This window comes from Ascaphus truei, chromosome 19 (assembly GCF_040206685.1).
Source record: "Ascaphus truei isolate aAscTru1 chromosome 19, aAscTru1.hap1, whole genome shotgun sequence".
NCBI classification, from domain to species: Eukaryota; Metazoa; Chordata; class Amphibia; order Anura; family Ascaphidae; genus Ascaphus; species Ascaphus truei.
The window spans coordinates 14,229,883-14,249,692 of record NC_134501.1 but is presented as its reverse complement, the minus strand read 5'-3'; the positions used below and the strand labels follow the sequence as shown (position 1 = coordinate 14,249,692).

General features: G+C 44.4%; 1 protein-coding gene across 1 annotated transcript in view; it reads right to left on the bottom strand.

Moving 5' to 3' along the window:
- Positions 1–2,029: 2,029 nt before the first annotated feature.
- MLYCD (malonyl-CoA decarboxylase) overlaps positions 2,030–19,810 on the bottom strand; it is a 135,279-nt gene continuing 117,498 nt past the window's right edge. The window contains exon 5 of the mRNA XM_075576706.1: positions 2,030–2,163. Coding sequence (XP_075432821.1) covers positions 2,143–2,163 — 21 coding nt within the window. The 3' untranslated portion in view covers positions 2,030–2,142. The remainder of the gene's footprint in view (positions 2,164–19,810) is intronic.

Genomic DNA, 19,810 nt, shown 5'->3' with positions numbered 1-19,810 from the left:
TTACCAGCATCATTATTATTATATAAAGCTGTATCAATTAATGGAAGTATATAGATGTATAACAAAGGATTTCATATATCTAGTACTTATAAAATCTTTTCAGTACTTATAAAGCATTTTCAGTATCAAGATTCACCTTAAAGGGATATAAACATTTTATCAATTTATTCACATAATTCATATCCATGAATACAGTGGCAACCGCATGACAGACAGTAACTTAATATGTCACCTCCCAGATCACAATGTAATTGGGTGAACACTGTGAACCCACCCCAAAAGTAAAGCCATTACCCCATCAGGAAGTGTTTCAGTTCCCACTCCTGATTGATGCCGGCCGGATGGAGTGTGTTCAGAGTGTACACCCAATACATTTCCTGTTTATTTAATACCCCCTCTCTATGGCCTCCTCTAGCGTTACAAGGGATATGTTCAATTGCCATATAGGAAAAGTTGGCTATTCCCCCTTTAGGGCATCTGGAGAAGTGTCTGGGAACTGGATGAGATACATCATTCTTTTTAATAAGCCTGACATGCTCGGCAATGCGGGTCTTGACTGGCCGAATGGTTCGTCCCACATACAATTTTTTGCAACCACATCTCAAAAGATAAATGGTGTAGGATGGAAAAAAATATTTTATTAAAGAATTTTTGAATTGTAAAATTGTAACCAAAAGTCTAATTTGTCTTACAGATTTAGTTTTCACTATTGTATGGCCAATCCTTTCACCAGCAGCATGCTCCTTACATAGAAAAGTGCAGTGAATATATATTTGTTTTACATTTTCTGTTGGGACAAATTAAATCCTTAGCAGCACGCTCCTAGAGGGCACCACTATTAGGGTGTGAATGTATTTAGCCAATCCACCTGCAACTGCTTATTGAGCAGTTTGTGGGAGGCCAGTCCCTCCTTTTCAAGGTATATAATCTCCCAGTAAGGTCCCTGCAAATTCACTCTTCACTCTACTTGCTTACAGGTAAGTAGATTCACTGGTATATACCAGTTTTTAACTGCACTAAATTACATAAGCATATGCTGAGTATATTAACCCCATTCAGGGTATATTTCACAGAACATTTGTATGCATTTAGCATAGGGCCCTGCTATTGAGACTTCCCTTGACGTTGGTTAGCAGGCTTGGCATTATTTGATCAAAGGATGTAAGCAAAAGTCTCCATTGTCTTATAGATTTAGTTTTCACTGTGTATATTTATTTCCCCATTTATTGCTATCCCAATGGGAGAAGCGCAGGGATTCACGTTCTGTTTTTGCACATTTGTATGGCCAATCCTTTCACCAGCAGCATGCTCCTTATACGGAAAAGCGCGGTGAATATATATTTGTTTTACATATCAGTTATATTATTGTTATTCTCTGGTCCATACATATACTGGACAAAAATACACGTGTAAGCCTGGCAGCCAGAGAGCGGGTCCTTAGAAAAGGAAATAGGGAAGTAATGCTCATTAGATATCGTCATGATTTCGGGCCAATTTATCAAAGACTACTGGCTGCAAAAACTATGCAAAAATACACCAAATTGTTCACACAGAAGAAATCCCATAAAAAAGATTTTGATACATTGTGTGTGTTGTTTTTTAATAACCTTTTTGATCGTGTTTTGCATCTAGGCCCATACAATGTATTATTGTAGGGCAAGCCTAACAGCCCCACAGAAATGTGAGCAGAAGCCTTTCTCTACATTACAAGACACTTGTTTTATTAGTCTGCAGTGAAATTAGGTTTCCCTGGCAGATAATCTAGGCACTGGCTTGATTGGCCGTTAACGGTGGGATCGCGCTGTCATTGATGCTCCACATTAGAGATGACTAGAAAATATACTGCACTGTGCGCTCAACCTAAACTACAATGTGATAAAAGTAAGTGACGTGAAAAACAAAACATTTGTGATATAATCCCAATTACAAATATTGAAATTCAAATTGTGGGATGGCAGCCTTAGGACAAATTAACAAGTCTATCCTGTGACTTGTAACAACAATATGAAAAGAAAAAATAAAGTCCTGGTGCAAATATGGAGAATACCAGTCCTTCCGGAGAAATGGGGAGAGTGGGAAAATGGAGTGTAGGACAGTCCTGTTTCCACCGTTCTTTTCTTTATGTGGAGTATTCTCTTATTTCTATTCTTTTGTCTCGATGCTCTGCAGGAAAAAAGCACAAAAACAAAAAACCATTGCGCAGTATCTTCAGGGTAACGAATACACATTTCCCAGACACCAGCTACATTAGAGATGTGTGAAATATTAAGCACTTTTTTACCCCAAATTCTCTCCTCTGCCAAACGTTTCCCTGAACCTCAAAGGGCTAGCGATGTCGCCAAATTAGTAAGCTTCCATGGAAATATCGCCAGACATTGAGTAACTTGGGGTGTGCGCCCTATTTACAGTCTCTGTATTAAGTGAATCTAACGATTTTGGAGAATTATGCAAATTAAATGAAATTGTAATCCACATTAATTTCATTCTTGGCAATTGTCTGCAAACTCGTGACAAAAAATGGGCCAAATTGACACGGGTCACGACCTTTTGCCAAAGGGTTGCACGCCTCGAACCCACATCGGTGCATCAGTGAGCCCCCCTATTAATCCTCTGTGCTTTTTATCTTCATCTCGAGGGATATTTGGATCATGGAAATGTATCCAATGGGCAATAAAACTTCCAGAGCTGAGCACATCCTGAGAAAACATCAAGGATTTTCTGTTCCTTATCTATTAGCTTTGTATGAACGAATGTAGCAATGCTAACAACAAACGGTGCACGGTCCAGGGGTGTTAACAAGACACAATGAGAAGACACTGTGGTTTAGAGATCATGCCTCTGGTTTTCTTGATGCTACAGCTATAGAACATGAGCTTGCTGATTAGATATATGTCTGAGTGGCACTGACAAAATGATGATAGGCAAAGGGGTAATTGGCAAAGGAAAGGCAGAGCAGAGTAAATCAAAATTATCAATGAGCATAATAACTGTAACCAACACCTAATATACTGTAGTATAACACGGTGGAAAGTGTAACACTTTTGCTTTGGAGGTTGGGAGAATAGTTCCAGAGAGTAAATCCATTTACAGAGCAATTACAATACGTTGTAATATAATCTGTCACTCTTTATCCTAATGGGAGGGATGGTCTGGTTTACAAAATAATACGAAATAGTAGAAATATAAACCCGGTACTCTCCCAAATATATCAAAATATATTTAATATGTATCAAAAAAATGAAATGCCTTTTCTGTTAGTGTTATTTGAGGATGTTTGGAGATCTCTAATATTTGATGATTTAAAAAAAAAAAAAAAAAAGTCTATTATATTTTCATATGTTTGATGTTCCCACTCCTCATTAACTTTTGAGACTGGTCTACAAAACAGTACTTTTTTCTGTTGCCGTTTGGGAAATTTATGCAATAGTCATCAGGAAATATTCGTCGGTTTTTACTCTAGTAGAACAATAGCTAGTGTGTGTGTATGGTGTATTTTGTATTGTGTACAATATATAAAGAGATCAAAATGATTCCATTGAATATTCCACCTAAAACACTTTCTGACTTTTGGAAAAATATTCCCTTTTTTTATACTGTACATACTGTAGCTTACTACTATATTGCTACTTAACCAACATTTACCTACAACTGGTACTGTAGCTGTGTAAATCAGGAATCCTATTGCTCATTGAAAAGATTGGGTGGTTTCAATTTTACCAGCACGTCTGGAAGGTTCTCTGAAAGATAAAGGCTTTGGGCATATCTATAAAAAAGAATGTTAACATAGAGTAGCCTAATTTAACATTGTTAGAGGTGTTACATGCCTGAGTGTTTTCGGTTCACTTTGAATACTACTCGAATAACACAACCTCTCATTTTCTCTTTGTCCCTAATAGACACTGGAGATACGTTGGTGGGTTGGAAACTAATTACGATATTTGGTCTTCTGGTGAATGTGAAAGACCCTATGGATCTCTTGAGTTATGAAAAGCTTTCTCGTGAATGAAAGAAAAGTAATATAAAACGCTTTATGTAGGAAATGTTCACTGCATTCAGGGTGAGAATTATTATTTAATTAAAAAGCTTTGTGTTGAGCATTGAACAATGTGGACAAAGTACCTGCAGGTCATGCACTAACATAATAGTTAGAGAAGCCTGCATTAATATCATTATATTTCCTATTTAATGTTAATACAATATAATTTCCTCCGTAAATTCCTCTCCTGGCTTTCCATCAAGTTTTAGATCACCCACAACGTTCTCCTCCTTACCTTCAAGGCTCCCCCCTACATATCAGCTGTGATCTCTCACTATGCCCCTGCTCGTCTCCTACGTTCTACTGTACCCACAACTGTCTTCTTTCCACCCCTTTCACCTTTACTGCTCTCTCTCGTCTTAAACCTTTCCCCCTCAATTTAACAAATGATTATGAAGAACTTTGGAAGATTGTACAGTAGTTGAAAGCACAGAACGAAACTTGACTGGCAGATGGAGCCAGAATTGACCAACGTCACTGTGAAAGGGCTGCAATAAAAAAAAATCTAATTATTACCTGTATACAGTGACACAGAGCATAACCTGACTGTCAGTGTTTAGTGTCATCAGGTTATGCTCTGTGTCAGTGTGCAGTGCTGACAGGTTATACTCCGTGTCAGTGTATAGTGTGGAATATAACCTGACAGCACTACACATTGACACAGATCATAATCTGGCAGCACCACACACTGACACAGGGTATAACCTACAAGTGGGAGGAATTAAGAGGGGGTGACACATATCGAGTGAGGGGAAGAGGGGGCAACACATGGGGAAGGGGTAACACATGGGTATGGGGGACAAGGGGGAGATGGGGCAGATGGGGTGATTGGGGGAGGCAGTTGGGGAGACAGGGGAGGCAGTCAAAGTAACAGGTGGCAATTGTATTAACATGGAAGCAGTTGGAGTGACAGGGGGGTAGTGGGGTTATTGTCCCTACTTTGCTCTCCAGTCTCCACAGCCAGCACCACATGGGGCTCTCAGCTGTCAAGGCATATACGCACTGTAACCTGTGCTGCTTGGGAGCCCACCAGGAGTTGCTGGTCCATAGGAGCTCAGGAGAGGAGCTGGTTAGGGTGTGCTCTGGCTTCTCCTCTTCCATTACTCTATGGTCCCTCTGCACTCTGCAGTCGGAGACCCGCAGCGCCCATTTTATGTTAAAAATAAAAAAATTCTTCAGCATCCTGCACATGAAGTACTGAGGGCCGCATGCATGGCAGTGGCCATGGGTTGGTCACCTCTGAAATAGGAGAATGAAGATGGGATGGAGGCATTTGGAAGATATACAGTATGACAATATTTCAAGGGAACCTTCCATTGTGCCTCAAGAAGAAAGTTTTCCACCAGTGTATCCTGCCCGTGCTCACGTATGGATGTGAAACTTGGACCCTAAATGCAAAAATAATTCATAAGCTTCAGACAACGCAAAGAAGTTTGGAGAGATGCATGCTGGCTTTTACCCGAAGAGAGCAGAAAAAGAATGAAGGGGTTAAATGCCAAAAGTCTGTGACATCATAACAAGGGTGAAGAAATTAAAATTATGGTGGGTTGGACATATTGTAAGAAGAAATTACCATCGTAGGACAAAGATGGGACTTGACTGGATTCCAAGAGAGATTCAAAGACCAAGACGACGACCAAAAGTCAGATGTGAGGATGAAATCAGAAAATGTGTTGGAGCAACATGAAGAAGAGAGGCTGTCGCCGCTGTGGGGGATGCACCCCTGGGCAGAGCAAACTCACCACCTGGGAGATCATTGGGGCAACACATTTACAAAATATTTTGTTGAGTGATCCCAAATTCATATTTTAACTATAACCTATATATATATTTAGCTACATCCTCACCCCTAGAGATTCAATGACAATAAATGATCCAATACAGTTTCACTATAAAAATATCCAAATGATGTTTACATACATAGATATCACCACATATCTTACCTATTGTCAGAGTCTTCCTAGACATCCTGCTCCCAGCCACAGTTCCCTTTTCTGTCCACCAGGTGTGCTGCTGTTTCTGTCTGCTCTGGGGTTCCTCTGTCTGTCTCCTCTTGTTGCTCCTGTCCTCTGTCCTTATAGTTTCCTGTTCCTCCCTTGCCTTTTTTTGTGTGTCCTGACTCCTTGTGCCCATGCCCATGCTTCTGCTTCTGCTTCTGCTTCTGTTCTGTATTGAGTACGGTACTTATTAAAGGCCCTTGCCTATGATCTGGTTAGTCCCTGTTTGTTTCCTGCTCCCTGGTCTCAGTTCCTGCTCCCTAGTCTCAGGTCCTGCTCTCCTGCCCTCTTCGTGCCTTCTTGCTGCCGACCCCTGTCTAGACCCCGACGATCCTTGCCTGCCGCCTGCCACCAAACCCTGCCTGTGACCCCGACAATCCTGCTTGCCACCTGCCACCGAACCCTGCCTGTGACCCTGACGATCCTGCTTTCCACCTGCCTCCAACCTCAGCCCGTGATCCCAACAATCCTTGCCTTCCCTGCAAGGTCCTACCTGCTCCTGGAGTCCCTATGACACCTATACATATAGAACATATGTGAAATAATTGCAATATAAGTGAAAAAACAATATACCCTACCTCGACGAGGATAATAAAAGCACCTAAAAGCAAATTTAAAAAAATATCTATATACATATAAATTAAAGACAGATCTGATCCGTGTATTGACATTTTCTGCAGAAAAGTAACTTTTATGTAGTTATGTTCATCATAACATTGAACACCTGTGAACTCTGTCATTTTGCCTATTTAGAGGAATTGGTTTAAGAATGGCATTCTTCTTTTTTTCAGGTTCGAATATTCTTACACACATAACTTTCAATTAAAATTATTTCAATAAAATAATTAAATGTCTGTTCCTTTATGCCAATGGCCTCATACAGGGAAGGAAAAAGTTTCAGAGTTTGTATCTATAACTTTTACAGGCTGCCTCTGCAATAAATAGTACTCGATTCAAAGTTTTCTCCAATACACATCCCTAATGGTGATCATTGTAAAGAACTTTGCTGGAATCTGGAAGTGGCAAAATTGCATGCAGTCTCTCAGACGCCAAGTCAAAGATGAGACAATTTAACTGAGATTTATTGTGCGTCCTTAAAAAAAAATGGAAGTGGAACGCAGTCTGAAAGCGTGAGAGACGAAGGTGTATAGCCAACGGGAAAAAGATTTGAGATGATATTTATGCCGCTCGGCACATACTTAAAGCTGTGAAACTACAGCCAAATGTATTACCATTTTTATACTCATAATTTTTAAAGATTCTGTCACAGACAGGCTTCTGAGCGAATATATTTACATGATAACTGAGCAGGAAAGTTAAAAAACAAATACAATTTTGACATTACATTTCCCAGCATTGAGTCTATAAAATCTTACAATAGTCCTATATTGAAAAAAGGGTTTATTATTTACAGTCCCAAAATTGACTAGAATTCATCAGAATAGACATAGCGGGGAAAAGGATGAGATGCATTTTAAGATTGCACTAATGGCAATGTCTCCTGAGCTTACAATGGCAATTTTCATACAGAATTTGTCAGTAAGAGCCAGTATAACATAGACACAGTATGCATTAGTTGAAAACACCTTCTCATTAACCCAAAAAAAAGGCAGCTGTCACAGAAACCCCCCTTCTACTGTTCTTTGTCATCTCAATCCTGCCACCTTTCTGAAGAAGGCGTCTATATTAATTCAAATATTTATTGGATTAACGCAGAAAGTGCTGATCCACACATCCTCCACAGATGTGCTTGCAAAACGAGGGGCGTATAATGAACGTTCAGAAAAGAGATGAACAATGTACAGTATCTGAAAACAAAGCATGGTATCAGAGGGGAAGGGAGTTCTTAGAAAAGACACAGCCACAAAAAAAAATGTTCCAACACTCGCTAGAATGTAACGCTAAATCAAGGCGGTGTAATTAAACACAAGTCATAACCGGGGTGCATTCTGGGATACAAAATGGATACATAGGTAGCAACACTACTTTCCAAGAAGGAGAAAAAAAAAAGAATATTCCTTCAGTGGTGCACTCAAAAACCATTTATTACACAGCAAAAATAATAACACTGTTACCACATTATAAATGGAACACTGTTCCGCCTTCCGCTGTGTTTTTTTGTTCTCCTGTTGCTTCTCAGTTACCTTTACCCTAGTTTCTGTCTTCTTTGATACTATGTAAAGTGTACTATAACGGCCTGTTGCCTCAGCAACTATTCTCTCCTGACCCCTGGAGTTTTGGGATGTTCCTCCCTCCTTTGCACTTGGTATAGTCCTGCCCTGTTTCCTGCTTGGCCACCCCTTGCATTGGGTCTTTTCAAGCTGGCAGCCACAGCTAAGTGGTCTCCCCCCCACTGCTCTCCCTGTTATAGTATTGTTTTTTCACCTCCTAATTTATGCATCCCCAAAGTTTTCTTTTCATTTCTGTTTGTGCTAGTCAATAAAGTTATTCAGAAATTCAAGGAGGACTACATTTTGTATGAAGAAGGAGATGAATTTAACTGTAAATGCGTACCTAGCCCTAGGACAGAAGAAGAACTAATAAAACATGGTCAATAAACATTACTAAAGCCACCTATAGATACCCTTAATAAGGCAGAGATGTATTTAGGTGGCTTCAGCTACAGTATATTTCTTATATTTATAATGTGGTATCAGGGTTAACCCTGGGCAGTGAGGAACTTCTTGATCCTCAGGTGCTCTACATAGTCACTTTGGTCAATATCGTGTTATATATTGTGTGTATTCATTCATGTGCAACAATTGTCGGATATTTATATGTAATATTACTGTTTTTGTTTGTGATGAGGAATAGTTGCTGTTTTTATTTTTGCTATGTAATAAATACTTTTTGAGCACTTAAGGGATATTCTTCCTTTTTAAAAGTTAGTGCTATTGTAGTTCTTAGAAAACACAATTTAATTGTGTTTCAATTACGTTTTGCAATGCAAATTAAATATAACAAGAACTAGTCTATTACTGAATCTTACAAACAGCGCCAGAAACAGTCACCTAAAACCAGAGTTCAAAAAGTTCACACGGAAATACAAGATAACAGTTCTCCGTAAAACTGCACGTTCACTCGTACTGTGCCTGCAAGTCTCCCAATATATAACTTTTGTTGTGCCGTCAAGCCTTTGACAAATGGTGCTATTTAATTTTAAATTAATATTAAGATTTTATTTAAAGATATACATTCATACATACAACTCAGTAGAATTTCCACTAGCTGCAGTAACTCCCCCCGTCTGTACTGTAAAATGGTTTATTCCATGAGAACATCATTTTTTTGGGGTTGGGAGGAAGGTCCCTTGAGTTTATATATCAATTTAAATTCCATTTAAGCTCTTAAGTGGAATTCTCTCTCATATGAGTTCTTATTAACACTGACATTAACAATCCCATAAGTGATTTGAAAAACTTTAATTAGATAACCTTACAAAGTGAGCTTTGCATTGTACTGCTTTTTTTTAAGATGGCCTCATTATTCACTTGATCAAATGGAACAAGAGTTTATCTTTGTGTCACTGGGTGCAGTCTGTACCAGTCTTACATGTAAATATGGTTTATCTCTCACTAGCAACTCTAATGCACGGACACAACATCTTGTCGTATAGGAGTTAAATTCTGGGGCCCATGTTTACTAAGCGATGCTATTCCTTTAGAAACCTTCCTGTTTCAGAAGACACATTACAGCCTATTCATGTGAAAGTGTTTTATGGAATAGCTTAGTAAACTATCAATGTACAGATTGTAACAGAATAGAATGAACTAGCACTCACCCTGTGTTACGATCATTCAGATGGAGGTGCTAGGATCCTGCATCTATACCGCTAGATGCAAACAACTATAAAAAATTAAAACCATACCGGATCAGCGCTCAAAAAGTAAATCAAAGAAAGTGGTAGACTTACATTTTCCTTTTGATCTCACCAAGTTTCTTCTTGAAAGCTGCAGTGCCAGCAATATCCTACATGTGTGTTCTTTTTAATAAATCAGTTCTGTACTTTGAGAAAATACTTGTATTGTTTTTTTTACAAAACAAGTCTGAAAGACATTTTTTATGTATTATAATGTAACAAACATTTTTTGTTTCTATAGCAACCATTTACAAAGTCACATTCCCTTCTTCTGAAATAGGCTCTGGCACACCCCTTTTTGAGCCCCGCCCTCTCTCTAGCAGTGCACCAATTGTATCTAGCAACTGCCCGGTCACATGATCCTCCCAACAGAACTTTGTATCTTTGCTCTTCTTCTGGTTCACTGACAGCCATTTAGTGAACCCACAAGCCGAATCTTGACTGATCGATCACAGAACAACTTAGGAAGAGGAAGAAGAAGAGGAGGAAGAAGAAGAAGACCAGCAGCTTGGACTGCTGATATATCTTTTCTGTATTGCTACTTTTTTCTTTTATACATGTAGCCATGCATAATAATGACTGCATACGTCTTCTCTGTTGGCAGTAAGTCCTGGTATATACAGGCCTGCCCACAGTAGTTATGGAGGTTTTCCCTCACACCCAAGTGTGGTGCCCTGTGTAAGGATGGGAGTGGCTGTATGCTCTGAGTCCCTGGATAGTGACCTCAGAGCTGCGCCTGCCCCTGGAGTATAAAGGGCACAACACTGACAGTTAGTGTTGAGTTCGGAGCAGAGAGTAACCCGAAGATACAGATATTGCAGGAACACTTTTGTGACCCTAGTGCAGTAACTAGCGGGAGCATAGTGATAATTCCAGTGCGTTTACGCCACGCTGTGTCCAGGGACCTGGCACAGTGGTGATCTCCCTAGGAGAAAGGGAATCCCACTTCATTATTGGAGGGCGTACCTGGCAAAGGGACATCACGCAGAGATGTGCGGCTAGAGCTGGCAGCTGCATGGGGCAGTCTGCTACATCCCTGTACTTAATAAAGATGTCCTTGAGAAAAAGAACCCCACTGTGTGAGTGTGAGCTTACTCGACAGTGGATGGCACCAAGAAGGAGTTCCTCACCAGGACCATCTCCCTGCGGAAGCATAGATCCTGATGAGGTGGATGCGCTGCACATGATGTAAGTTGGACTCGTACCCACTACCTCAGTTACCTGTCCTGATTGACATCCCCTAATAACACCAAGCGGGAGACTCAAGAGTCCTGTTACTTGCAGGTGCACCACCACACACGCCTTGTAATGGGGGACTGGTTAGACTACACGGGCCAATATGAGATTGGGTGGGTCAGGCCAGAGGGAACACCCGTTACAATTGGAGGCGCTGCTGAGATACCTGTCAACAGGACAGGCTTTTGCTAGGCACACAGTAGGAATTAAGGAAAGTGTCTGCTGCCACTTTGTGCTTGAGGGACGGAGCCAGGGGTAGTCAGGGAGGTGCTGGATATGCATGCCGCAAAGACGCCTTGGGATCCGTTAGGGGTTAGTGAGTCTGGAGCCGGGGGCTATTGCTGTTCTAGTCGCCTTGAGGTAGCGCTAGCGGGGGACGCCTAAGGGATAAACTGGTAACTGAGAGCAGGAATTCTGGACGGGTCCGCACTAGGCTAGCCAAAAGTAGGTCGACGCCCAAAGTGCTGCATGGAAGAGCCAGAGTACTCTAGTCCCCATTCCAGATCACTTACCAAGGAGCACAGACTGGAGGAACGTGTTACGGTAGACACAGGAAGGGTGAGCCTAGCCTGAGGTAGTGCAAACACGAGTCGGATCTACGTTAGGTACACAAGGTGGTGCACAAGGCATGTTTATTGTACAGATGTGGTAGCTGCCCCGCAGAGCGGAGCTCCACGTACAGAGAATCGGTGTTCAACGATCACGAGAGACCTGTCGGAATGGAGGATCTGTACAGAACAGAAGGTCCAGGATGGCAGGGTGAGCGAACCGTCAGAATGGAGGATCTGTACAGAACAGAAGGTCCAGGATGGCGGAGAGAGAGAACCACGAGAATGGAGGATCTGCATAGAGCAGAAGGTCCAGGATTGCGGTCAGACGAAGAACAAGCTACAGAAGAGACTTTTGTGAGTTTGTTATGGAATGGCGTGAAAGCCGTGGCTGCGCCGTGTTTGTCGTGTTTTTGTTCTCGGGATGATACCCCTGAGAATAATGAGCAGGACAGTGTGCTTCGATGGGAGGAACAAAATGGACTTTGTTATACCCCAATTAACAGACAGCCAGACGTTGCCTTCAGTGAGAGAAAAGACAGTGAAAGAAAAGACAATGCTTACCAAGATGGCGGTTCCCGCGTTCCCGGGACACCGCGTGGGCATGCTGCAAAAGGTCTTGCAACTTTGCAGTCTGCTAGATGTTGGCCAGGATTGGCGCCAACGCGGAAACTCCACCCCGATGGGGAGTTTGGCGCGAAAGCTGGAGCCGCGCCCTCATGGACTATGACTCACTCCGCACCTGTGCTGGGTCAGCCTACAAATCTACAAGACATCCCCCTAGTTTCAACCAGGGGGAGTGGTTTGCGGTCTCACCGGATGTCGCAAGAGGAAATGGGAGGAAGGGTGACTATATCAGCCCATGCCTTTCAGTTGCGAAGAGCCATTGATCAGTATCGACCTCTGAGCAGAGTACCTCCGCTGATAAAAATGGCTGAAGCTGTTGATAAAGTGGACCAAGGTCCTGTGATTTCCACGCATCCTTATTCGGCTCCAGGAGGCTTCCTGGTGATCCGGGTAAAGGGTGTGGAGACTGTGGCGTGTCTCTGCCTGCAGTGCAGACTGCCGGGCGGAGCTGTGGGCAGCGAAGCCCGATGCCCCCACTGTGGACTGCAGTACATGTGGCCCATGACCACATTCGTACCGGTGCAATCTACGGGAATGACCGGAAATGTACCGGTGGCGACAGAAGAGCAGCCGGGAGCTCTCTGGAACAAGAGGGCCAGTCCCGCAGAGTCGGAGCCATCATTGGTGCTTCCGATAGAGAAACTCAGCCATCGGAGAGGTGATCACCGAGGAGCCCATCGCCGGTCTCCTACTGGGATGCCTCGGCCGAACTGCAAGCTGGAATCCTCGGACGAGGAGTGTGCAAGGCTGGCGAGTAAGACAGTCATCAGACGGGACTGTCATACCATTGGTACGCCATGGAGGGATGAAATTCCTCGTGGTGTGGAGACGCGGAATCGAATGTCTCCCGTACCGCGACCATCCGATCGCCGGAGTCCCACTGCCGTGGTGACTAGTGGATCGGACGGAGGCAGATCTACACCTACCCTGCACGGGACTAAGACACGGTGTCTGTCGCAGGCCCAGGAGGTGGAAGATCCAGAGGAGCGAGTCCAGAGCCAGACTGGATCGCGTGGCAGAATGGCGTTGGAGGAGATCCTTGTGGAGGAAGAGATTCCGCTTGGGAATCCACCGCAAGATGGCGTCGCAGCACGTGCGTGTGCGGAAGTGGTGCCGGAGAACCAGGGAGGCCCCGAGTGGGAGATGGTGCCGCCTCTGCGATCGAGCAGCGGGAAGCGATCCCCTATTATCCAGGGGAATGGACGTTTGAACTGCAACCCCAGGAGCTCCGCTGTTGAGAATAAAGATGGACTTTGTGGCGACGTCAAGACAGGTATCGCTGGAGAGCAGGTCGAAACCCTGTCAGTACCTACTGTTCGGTCCCGTCCCCACACCCCGTCCACACCCAAGGTTAGTCCTACGGCCCTCGCTAAAGCCCCTGTACCCGTCCCTATCCTATTTGGATCTAGTTCCAGTTTAGGGTTGTCCGGGGAGTCACGGGGTCCTTTTGATGATCGGACTGGGAGCCTGGACTTGGGTACGTCGGATGATGGGTCGGAGGGAGGAGGGAGCATGTCCCGACAAGTGTCGGTGTCGAGTGATTGTCCTAGCGGGATGAGTATTACTGTTAGGAATACCTCTCACCGTAAGGGAGTTAATACCAGATCTGAGGGTACGTCTGGAGTGTCTTCTGGTGGGCCTGATGAGGAGTCCCTAGAGGAAAATGCAGATTCTAGCTCCGAGGAACGGAAGGAGACTAGGTGGTGGGCCCCCTTGTACGAGGGGTATGTCTCGTGGCTTGACCGCACCCGCTTTATTTTAGAGAGAGAGGGGGTGGTTGATCACTGGTGGGCTGCCGGGGATTTTGATGATGAATCCTACCTTAGGGCTCTAAGGGTACGATGGGACCGTATACAGGCAGGCCTAATTATTCCTAAGGGGTCCGCAGGGTTAGATGATCCGGTGGAGACACATGAGCCCCTATCATGGGTGTTGCCCGGGAAGGCTGGTCAAACCAGTTTAACTAGGGCTTGCAGAGCTGAGCGAGCTATCATTGCCAAGTACAGGAAGTCCCATGGGTTTGATTACCCCTATGTCCCTGAACCTCTAATGACAGAGATAGAGGAGAATAGGGAGAGATGGCTCAAGAATGATATTCAGTATTATATCATTGAGCGAGGGGGAGCCATTAAAGGTATACAGGCCGAGCAGAGGGTAGCTCAACTGATGCGGGTCTGGAAGATTGGGCGCAGTGTACATATGCACAAGGTGGTGTACTGTAATGAAAGAGGAGTACCACGGGAATACAGTGTGACTGTGCATGATGCCGCGGGGCGAGAGGTAAAGAAGCCAGATCCTCGGCATTACTATTGAGTGTCCAATAGAGTGGTCTGTTGTTTCGTTTGCGCTCCCTGCTGGTCAGTGAGTGTACTGAGCGTTCATTATTATGTTATGTAATGATGTTGCTGTGTTATTTGTGTGTTCTTTTGCAGTGTTTCCTGGCGCAAGGTACACCAAATTTAGGTCCCAGCCGGGACGGTGGGTATTCACCAGGGGGAGTATGTAGCCATGCATAATAATGACTGCATACGTCTTCTCTGTTGGCAGTAAGTCCTGGTATATACAGGCCTGCCCACAGTAGTTATGGAGGTTTTCCCTCACACCCAAGTGTGGTGCCCTGTGTAAGGATGGGAGTGGCTGTATGCTCTGAGTCCCTGGATAGTGACCTCAGAGCTGCGCCTGCCCCTGGAGTATAAAGGGCACAACACTGACAGTTAGTGTTGAGTTCGGAGCAGAGAGTAACCCGAAGATACAGATATTGCAGGAACACTTTTGTGACCCTAGTGCAGTAACTAGCGGGAGCATAGTGATAATTCCAGTGCGTTTACGCCACGCTGTGTCCAGGGACCTGGCACAGTGGTGATCTCCCTAGGAGAAAGGGAATCCCACTTCATTATTGGAGGGCGTACCTGGCAAAGGGACATCACGCAGAGATGTGCGGCTAGAGCTGGCAGCTGCATGGGGCAGTCTGCTACATCCCTGTACTTAATAAAGATGTCCTTGAGAAAAAGAACCCCACTGTGTGAGTGTGAGCTTACTCGACAGTGGATGGCACCAAGAAGGAGTTCCTCACCAGGACCATCTCCCTGCGGAAGCATAGATCCTGATGAGGTGGAGGCGCTGCACATGATGTAAGTTGGACTCGTACCCACTACCTCAGTTACCTGTCCTGATTGACATCCCCTAATAACACCAAGCGGGAGACTCAAGAGTCCTGTTACTTGCAGGTGCACCACCACACACGCCTTGTAATGGGGGACTGGTTAGACTACACGGGCCAATATGAGATTGGGTGGGTCAGGCCAGAGGGAACACCCGTTACATACATTAAAGAAGAAACTTGGTGAGACCAAAAGGAAAATGTACAATACTGTAAGTCTATAATTTCCTTTGATTTACTTTTTGAGTGTTTTTTTTTCAGGATTTCAACTGAATCATACTGTAAGCTGTAAATAACCCGACACAATTGTTTCCATGAAACTTCAGGCCAAGATGACACATTGCTTCACATGACTTTCTCTGCGACAGAGTTGCCGCTTCAAAAGCCTAAACGCACTTTTTCTACAGCTGCGAATATTCTACAGGAGCATGGAAAATGTGTTGTTTTTTTAATATGGACAATAGATGGATTTTTTTCTTAATTTTATGGCAGCAGAAAGATGAGCGCCGTTTGATGATTTGAGTTTTGTTTGGCATACAATTAAAACAATTTTTGTTTGTAAAATTTCAAGGAATGGCTGCCCCTTCATGTACATGAGATTTATAGCTGTCCCATTTATAGACTATACCCTGGGAGGATATTAAAACTCATATATTTGTTTGTCCTAACACCTATGTTGGAAAGTATACATACTATACCTATGCCATTGGGCATTATACTGTAGTATGGCACTGTATTGTAATATATCACCACAGTATATCTTATTTTCATTAGGACATAGTGGCCAGAGTAGGTGTCAGGAGCCTGGGGGTGTAGCCAAGGAGAGGAGGAAACAGCATGTAGCTGTGTGCATACGTCGTACCTTTCACCATTGTGTCCAGTATTTTTGGAGAAGCCAGCTGGGAGCCCTAGTATTATACAGTATGCATAATCTATCATAACATATACTGTCATTCCATAACAAGTCTTCAGTTCATAAAAGAAGACTTTTATAATGTGCCTTTTGTGTAACTTCTCCATATTTCCTTCTACACGCTATATCACTATATTTATGCCATAGCAATTACTGGAGTCGTAAACTTGTGCAATGTCAGGCATAAGGCAATTAACGGACTAATGCAGAAATAATTTCAGATAAAGAATACATTTTACATATAAATGGAAAAGTAAATCATAATTCTTTCAGATGGTTATTCATTTAAAAAAGTTTTTTTTTTTTTTCACTAAACAAAGTTATTAATTCCTTTTGTGCTTCCTTAAGATATGATTACAGGGGCACGTGCACCAATAATATGAAAGGCCCAGTTTGACAGAGGAACAATGGGCTAATTCCTTCTCCGTTTCCATATTTCAATTGGAAATGTCTTGTTAAGACTTTAAGTGATGGCTGATGAGGATATGTGTGTGAGCCGCTGCTCCCATCTCAGAGCGGATATTAATTCCTCAGCTAGTTAGTTTAACTCTATTTGCTATATCAATTTCCTCTTAATTTTAATACGCATTTTGCATTTAGAGATTCTCTCCCCCCCACACTAATACTGGTTTAATATTCTCTCTAATTTTAACTTTAATCATTAATATTAATATTCCATATTACTACACGGAATTTCACCTTTGGCATGGATCAGAATGACTTGCTTCTGAGATCAGTTGCTCTCTCTTGCCCTCTGTTGGTCAAGAAGACGACTTTGTAATGCACGTTGTCTGCAATATAGCTTTGTCTCTGGTATACAGAGATTCATTGCTCAGTGCCCTGCAACTAGTCTTCCAAAGGGGCCAGATCGGAAGCAAATGGACAAATAGGAGGGCCATAAACAGTATTTAGTACTGTTTACTAGTACTGACATAGTATTTAGGAAGGCCCAAAGTTTAAAGGAAATGTTGACGCCAAGACAGGTCAGAACTTTGAAGAAAATGCCTATGGACATTAAAACTCAATTAGGTATAGTGGGGAATTAGAAATGCGGGAAGCGCAAGGCATGCAATCATATGGAAACTGGAAAACAGGTTGTTTCATCAGTAACACAAAATAAATACCCTCTTCGTAATTTTATTCATTGCTCTACCACACGTTGTATATTTAATACAGTGTAGGTGCATAGGAAAAACAAAAAGGGTATTGAAATTAAGGATATTAGAACCTCTGCGAAATATTAAAAACATTCCTAAATTGGTGGAAAAGGGACAGCCCTTAACAGCACTTCTAAAACATTTACAAAATGTTCATAAATGTGATCCCAGCTCTATAAAATGTATGGGTATTGAATGTATTCCAAAAACAGCAAGACAGGGTGATACGGATTTATTCTATCTGAAAAAAAAGAACAATTTGGGATATATACATTTGAGTCAAAATACCCACAAGGATTTAATTGAATTAATTGAGCTAACCCCATTTTTACGATAGATTGGAGTAGTTACTGATTAATCCTGTCTTTTCATTAGTGTTTAATATATTTTTAGACCATTTTTAAATATATCAATTTGATATATTTATATTCATATGTGTTATTTGTGAGTATGTGTGCAGATTCTGATATATATATATATACTAGCTGATAAACCCGGCGTTGCCCGTGATTGCTGGGACGGGGGGCGTGGAGGTGCGGGGAAGGGCAGGGAGGGGGGCGAAGGGCAGGGAGGGGGAGAGGGGGCGAAGGGCAGGGAGGGGGGAGAGGGGGCGAAGGGCAGGGAGGGGGGAGAGGGGGCAAACGGCAGGGAGGGGGGAGAGGGGGCGAAGGGCAGGGAGGGGGGAGGGGAGGGGCAGGGGGGAGGGAGGAGGGGCAGGGAGGGGGCGAAGGGCAGGGAGGGGGAGAAGGGGCGAAGGGCAGGGAGGGGGAGAAGGGGCGAAGGGCAGGGAGGGGGTGAAGGGGCGAAGGGCAGGGAGGGGGTGAAGGGGCGAAGGGCAGGGAGGGGGCAAAGGGCAGGGAAGGGGTGAAGGGCAGGGAGGGGGCGAAGGGCAGGGAGGGGGCGAAGGGCAGGGAGGGGGCGAAGGGCAGGGAGGGGGTGAAGGGGCGAAGGGCAGGGAGGGGGTGAAGGGCGGGGAGGGGTGAAGGGCAGGGCCGGGGGGGGTGGTTGAAGGGCGGAAAGGCAGGGCCGGGGGGGGGGGGTGAAGGGCCAGGCCAGGGGGGGGTGAAGGGCCGGGGGGGGTGAAGGGCCGGGGGGGGGTGAAGGGCCAGGCTGGGGGGGGGGGGGTTGAAGGGCCGGGCCAGGGGGGGGGGTGAAGGGCCGGGCCGGGTGAAGGGTCGGGCCGGGTGAAGGGCCGGACCGGGGGGGTTGAAAGATCCCTTCCCTTGCGTTTACTTACCTCGCACCGGGCCGTGGTCCTCCTCCTCCTCGGGTTCCTCGGCGGTCTCCGTTCCCCCCGGCGAGGCGGAGCTGAGACGCTCAGATGAGGAGGTGGTGTGGGAAGCCGGCCCGTACAGCTCCCGACTGAGAGAGCCGGAGCAGCGCTCGCGGGGATGGTGAGCTGGGGGCGCGGCCGCTAGGCCTTAAGGTGAGAGCGGCGAGAGCGTGCTCTTGGGGGGGGAGGGGGGGATAGGTCTGTGGGAGGGAGCACCGGGAGAGAGGGTGAGCGCCGGGAGAGAGGGTGAGCGCCGGGAGAGAGGGTGAGCGCCGGGAGAGAGGGTGATCTTTGTGTGATCCCGCGGAGTGGTGATAGGGGGTGGTTCCGTTGTTGCGGTCCAGCCGCCGGGAAGGGCGGAGGGGTGAGAATGTGGATGGTCAAGGCCGGGCAGCCATTGAGGGCCAGGGGGGGGGGTGGTTGGTGTGTGTGTGTGTGTGTTGGATCTTTGGCCCGTCACTCCGCCTCAGGCCAATGAGAGGTGTGCGGGGGCGGGCGGGCGGGCCAAGGGAGCCATCTCATTGGCCTGAGGCGGAGTGACGGGCCAAAGCTCCAATGCGATTGCCGCTAGGGACAGAGGACATATTTCTCAAGGCATACAGTGCTTTGAGAAATATATAGTAGATATTTATATATATATATATTTATATATATATATTTTTTTTTAAAGTATTAGTCGGACATTGACATGTTAATAGGCTCTGCTGGCATATTTATATTTCACTGTTGCACTTTCTATATAACATATACTGATGGTATATGCCTTATTAATTTATATCACCTTTTGCACATTTAGCACTTTATATATTCATATATCATATTTATATATCATTTTTGATTGTATATTTAGCGGAATCCCTTATTAAGGTAGGTTTGGTTTTAGTTTAACAGCTGGTACTACTCATTACACTTTATCACGGTGGTCAGTACCGTTCCCCACATTTGGGATTTTAAATCAATGTGTCTTAGAACTCCCTTAGTGGATGTTAATTTAACTATGTTTT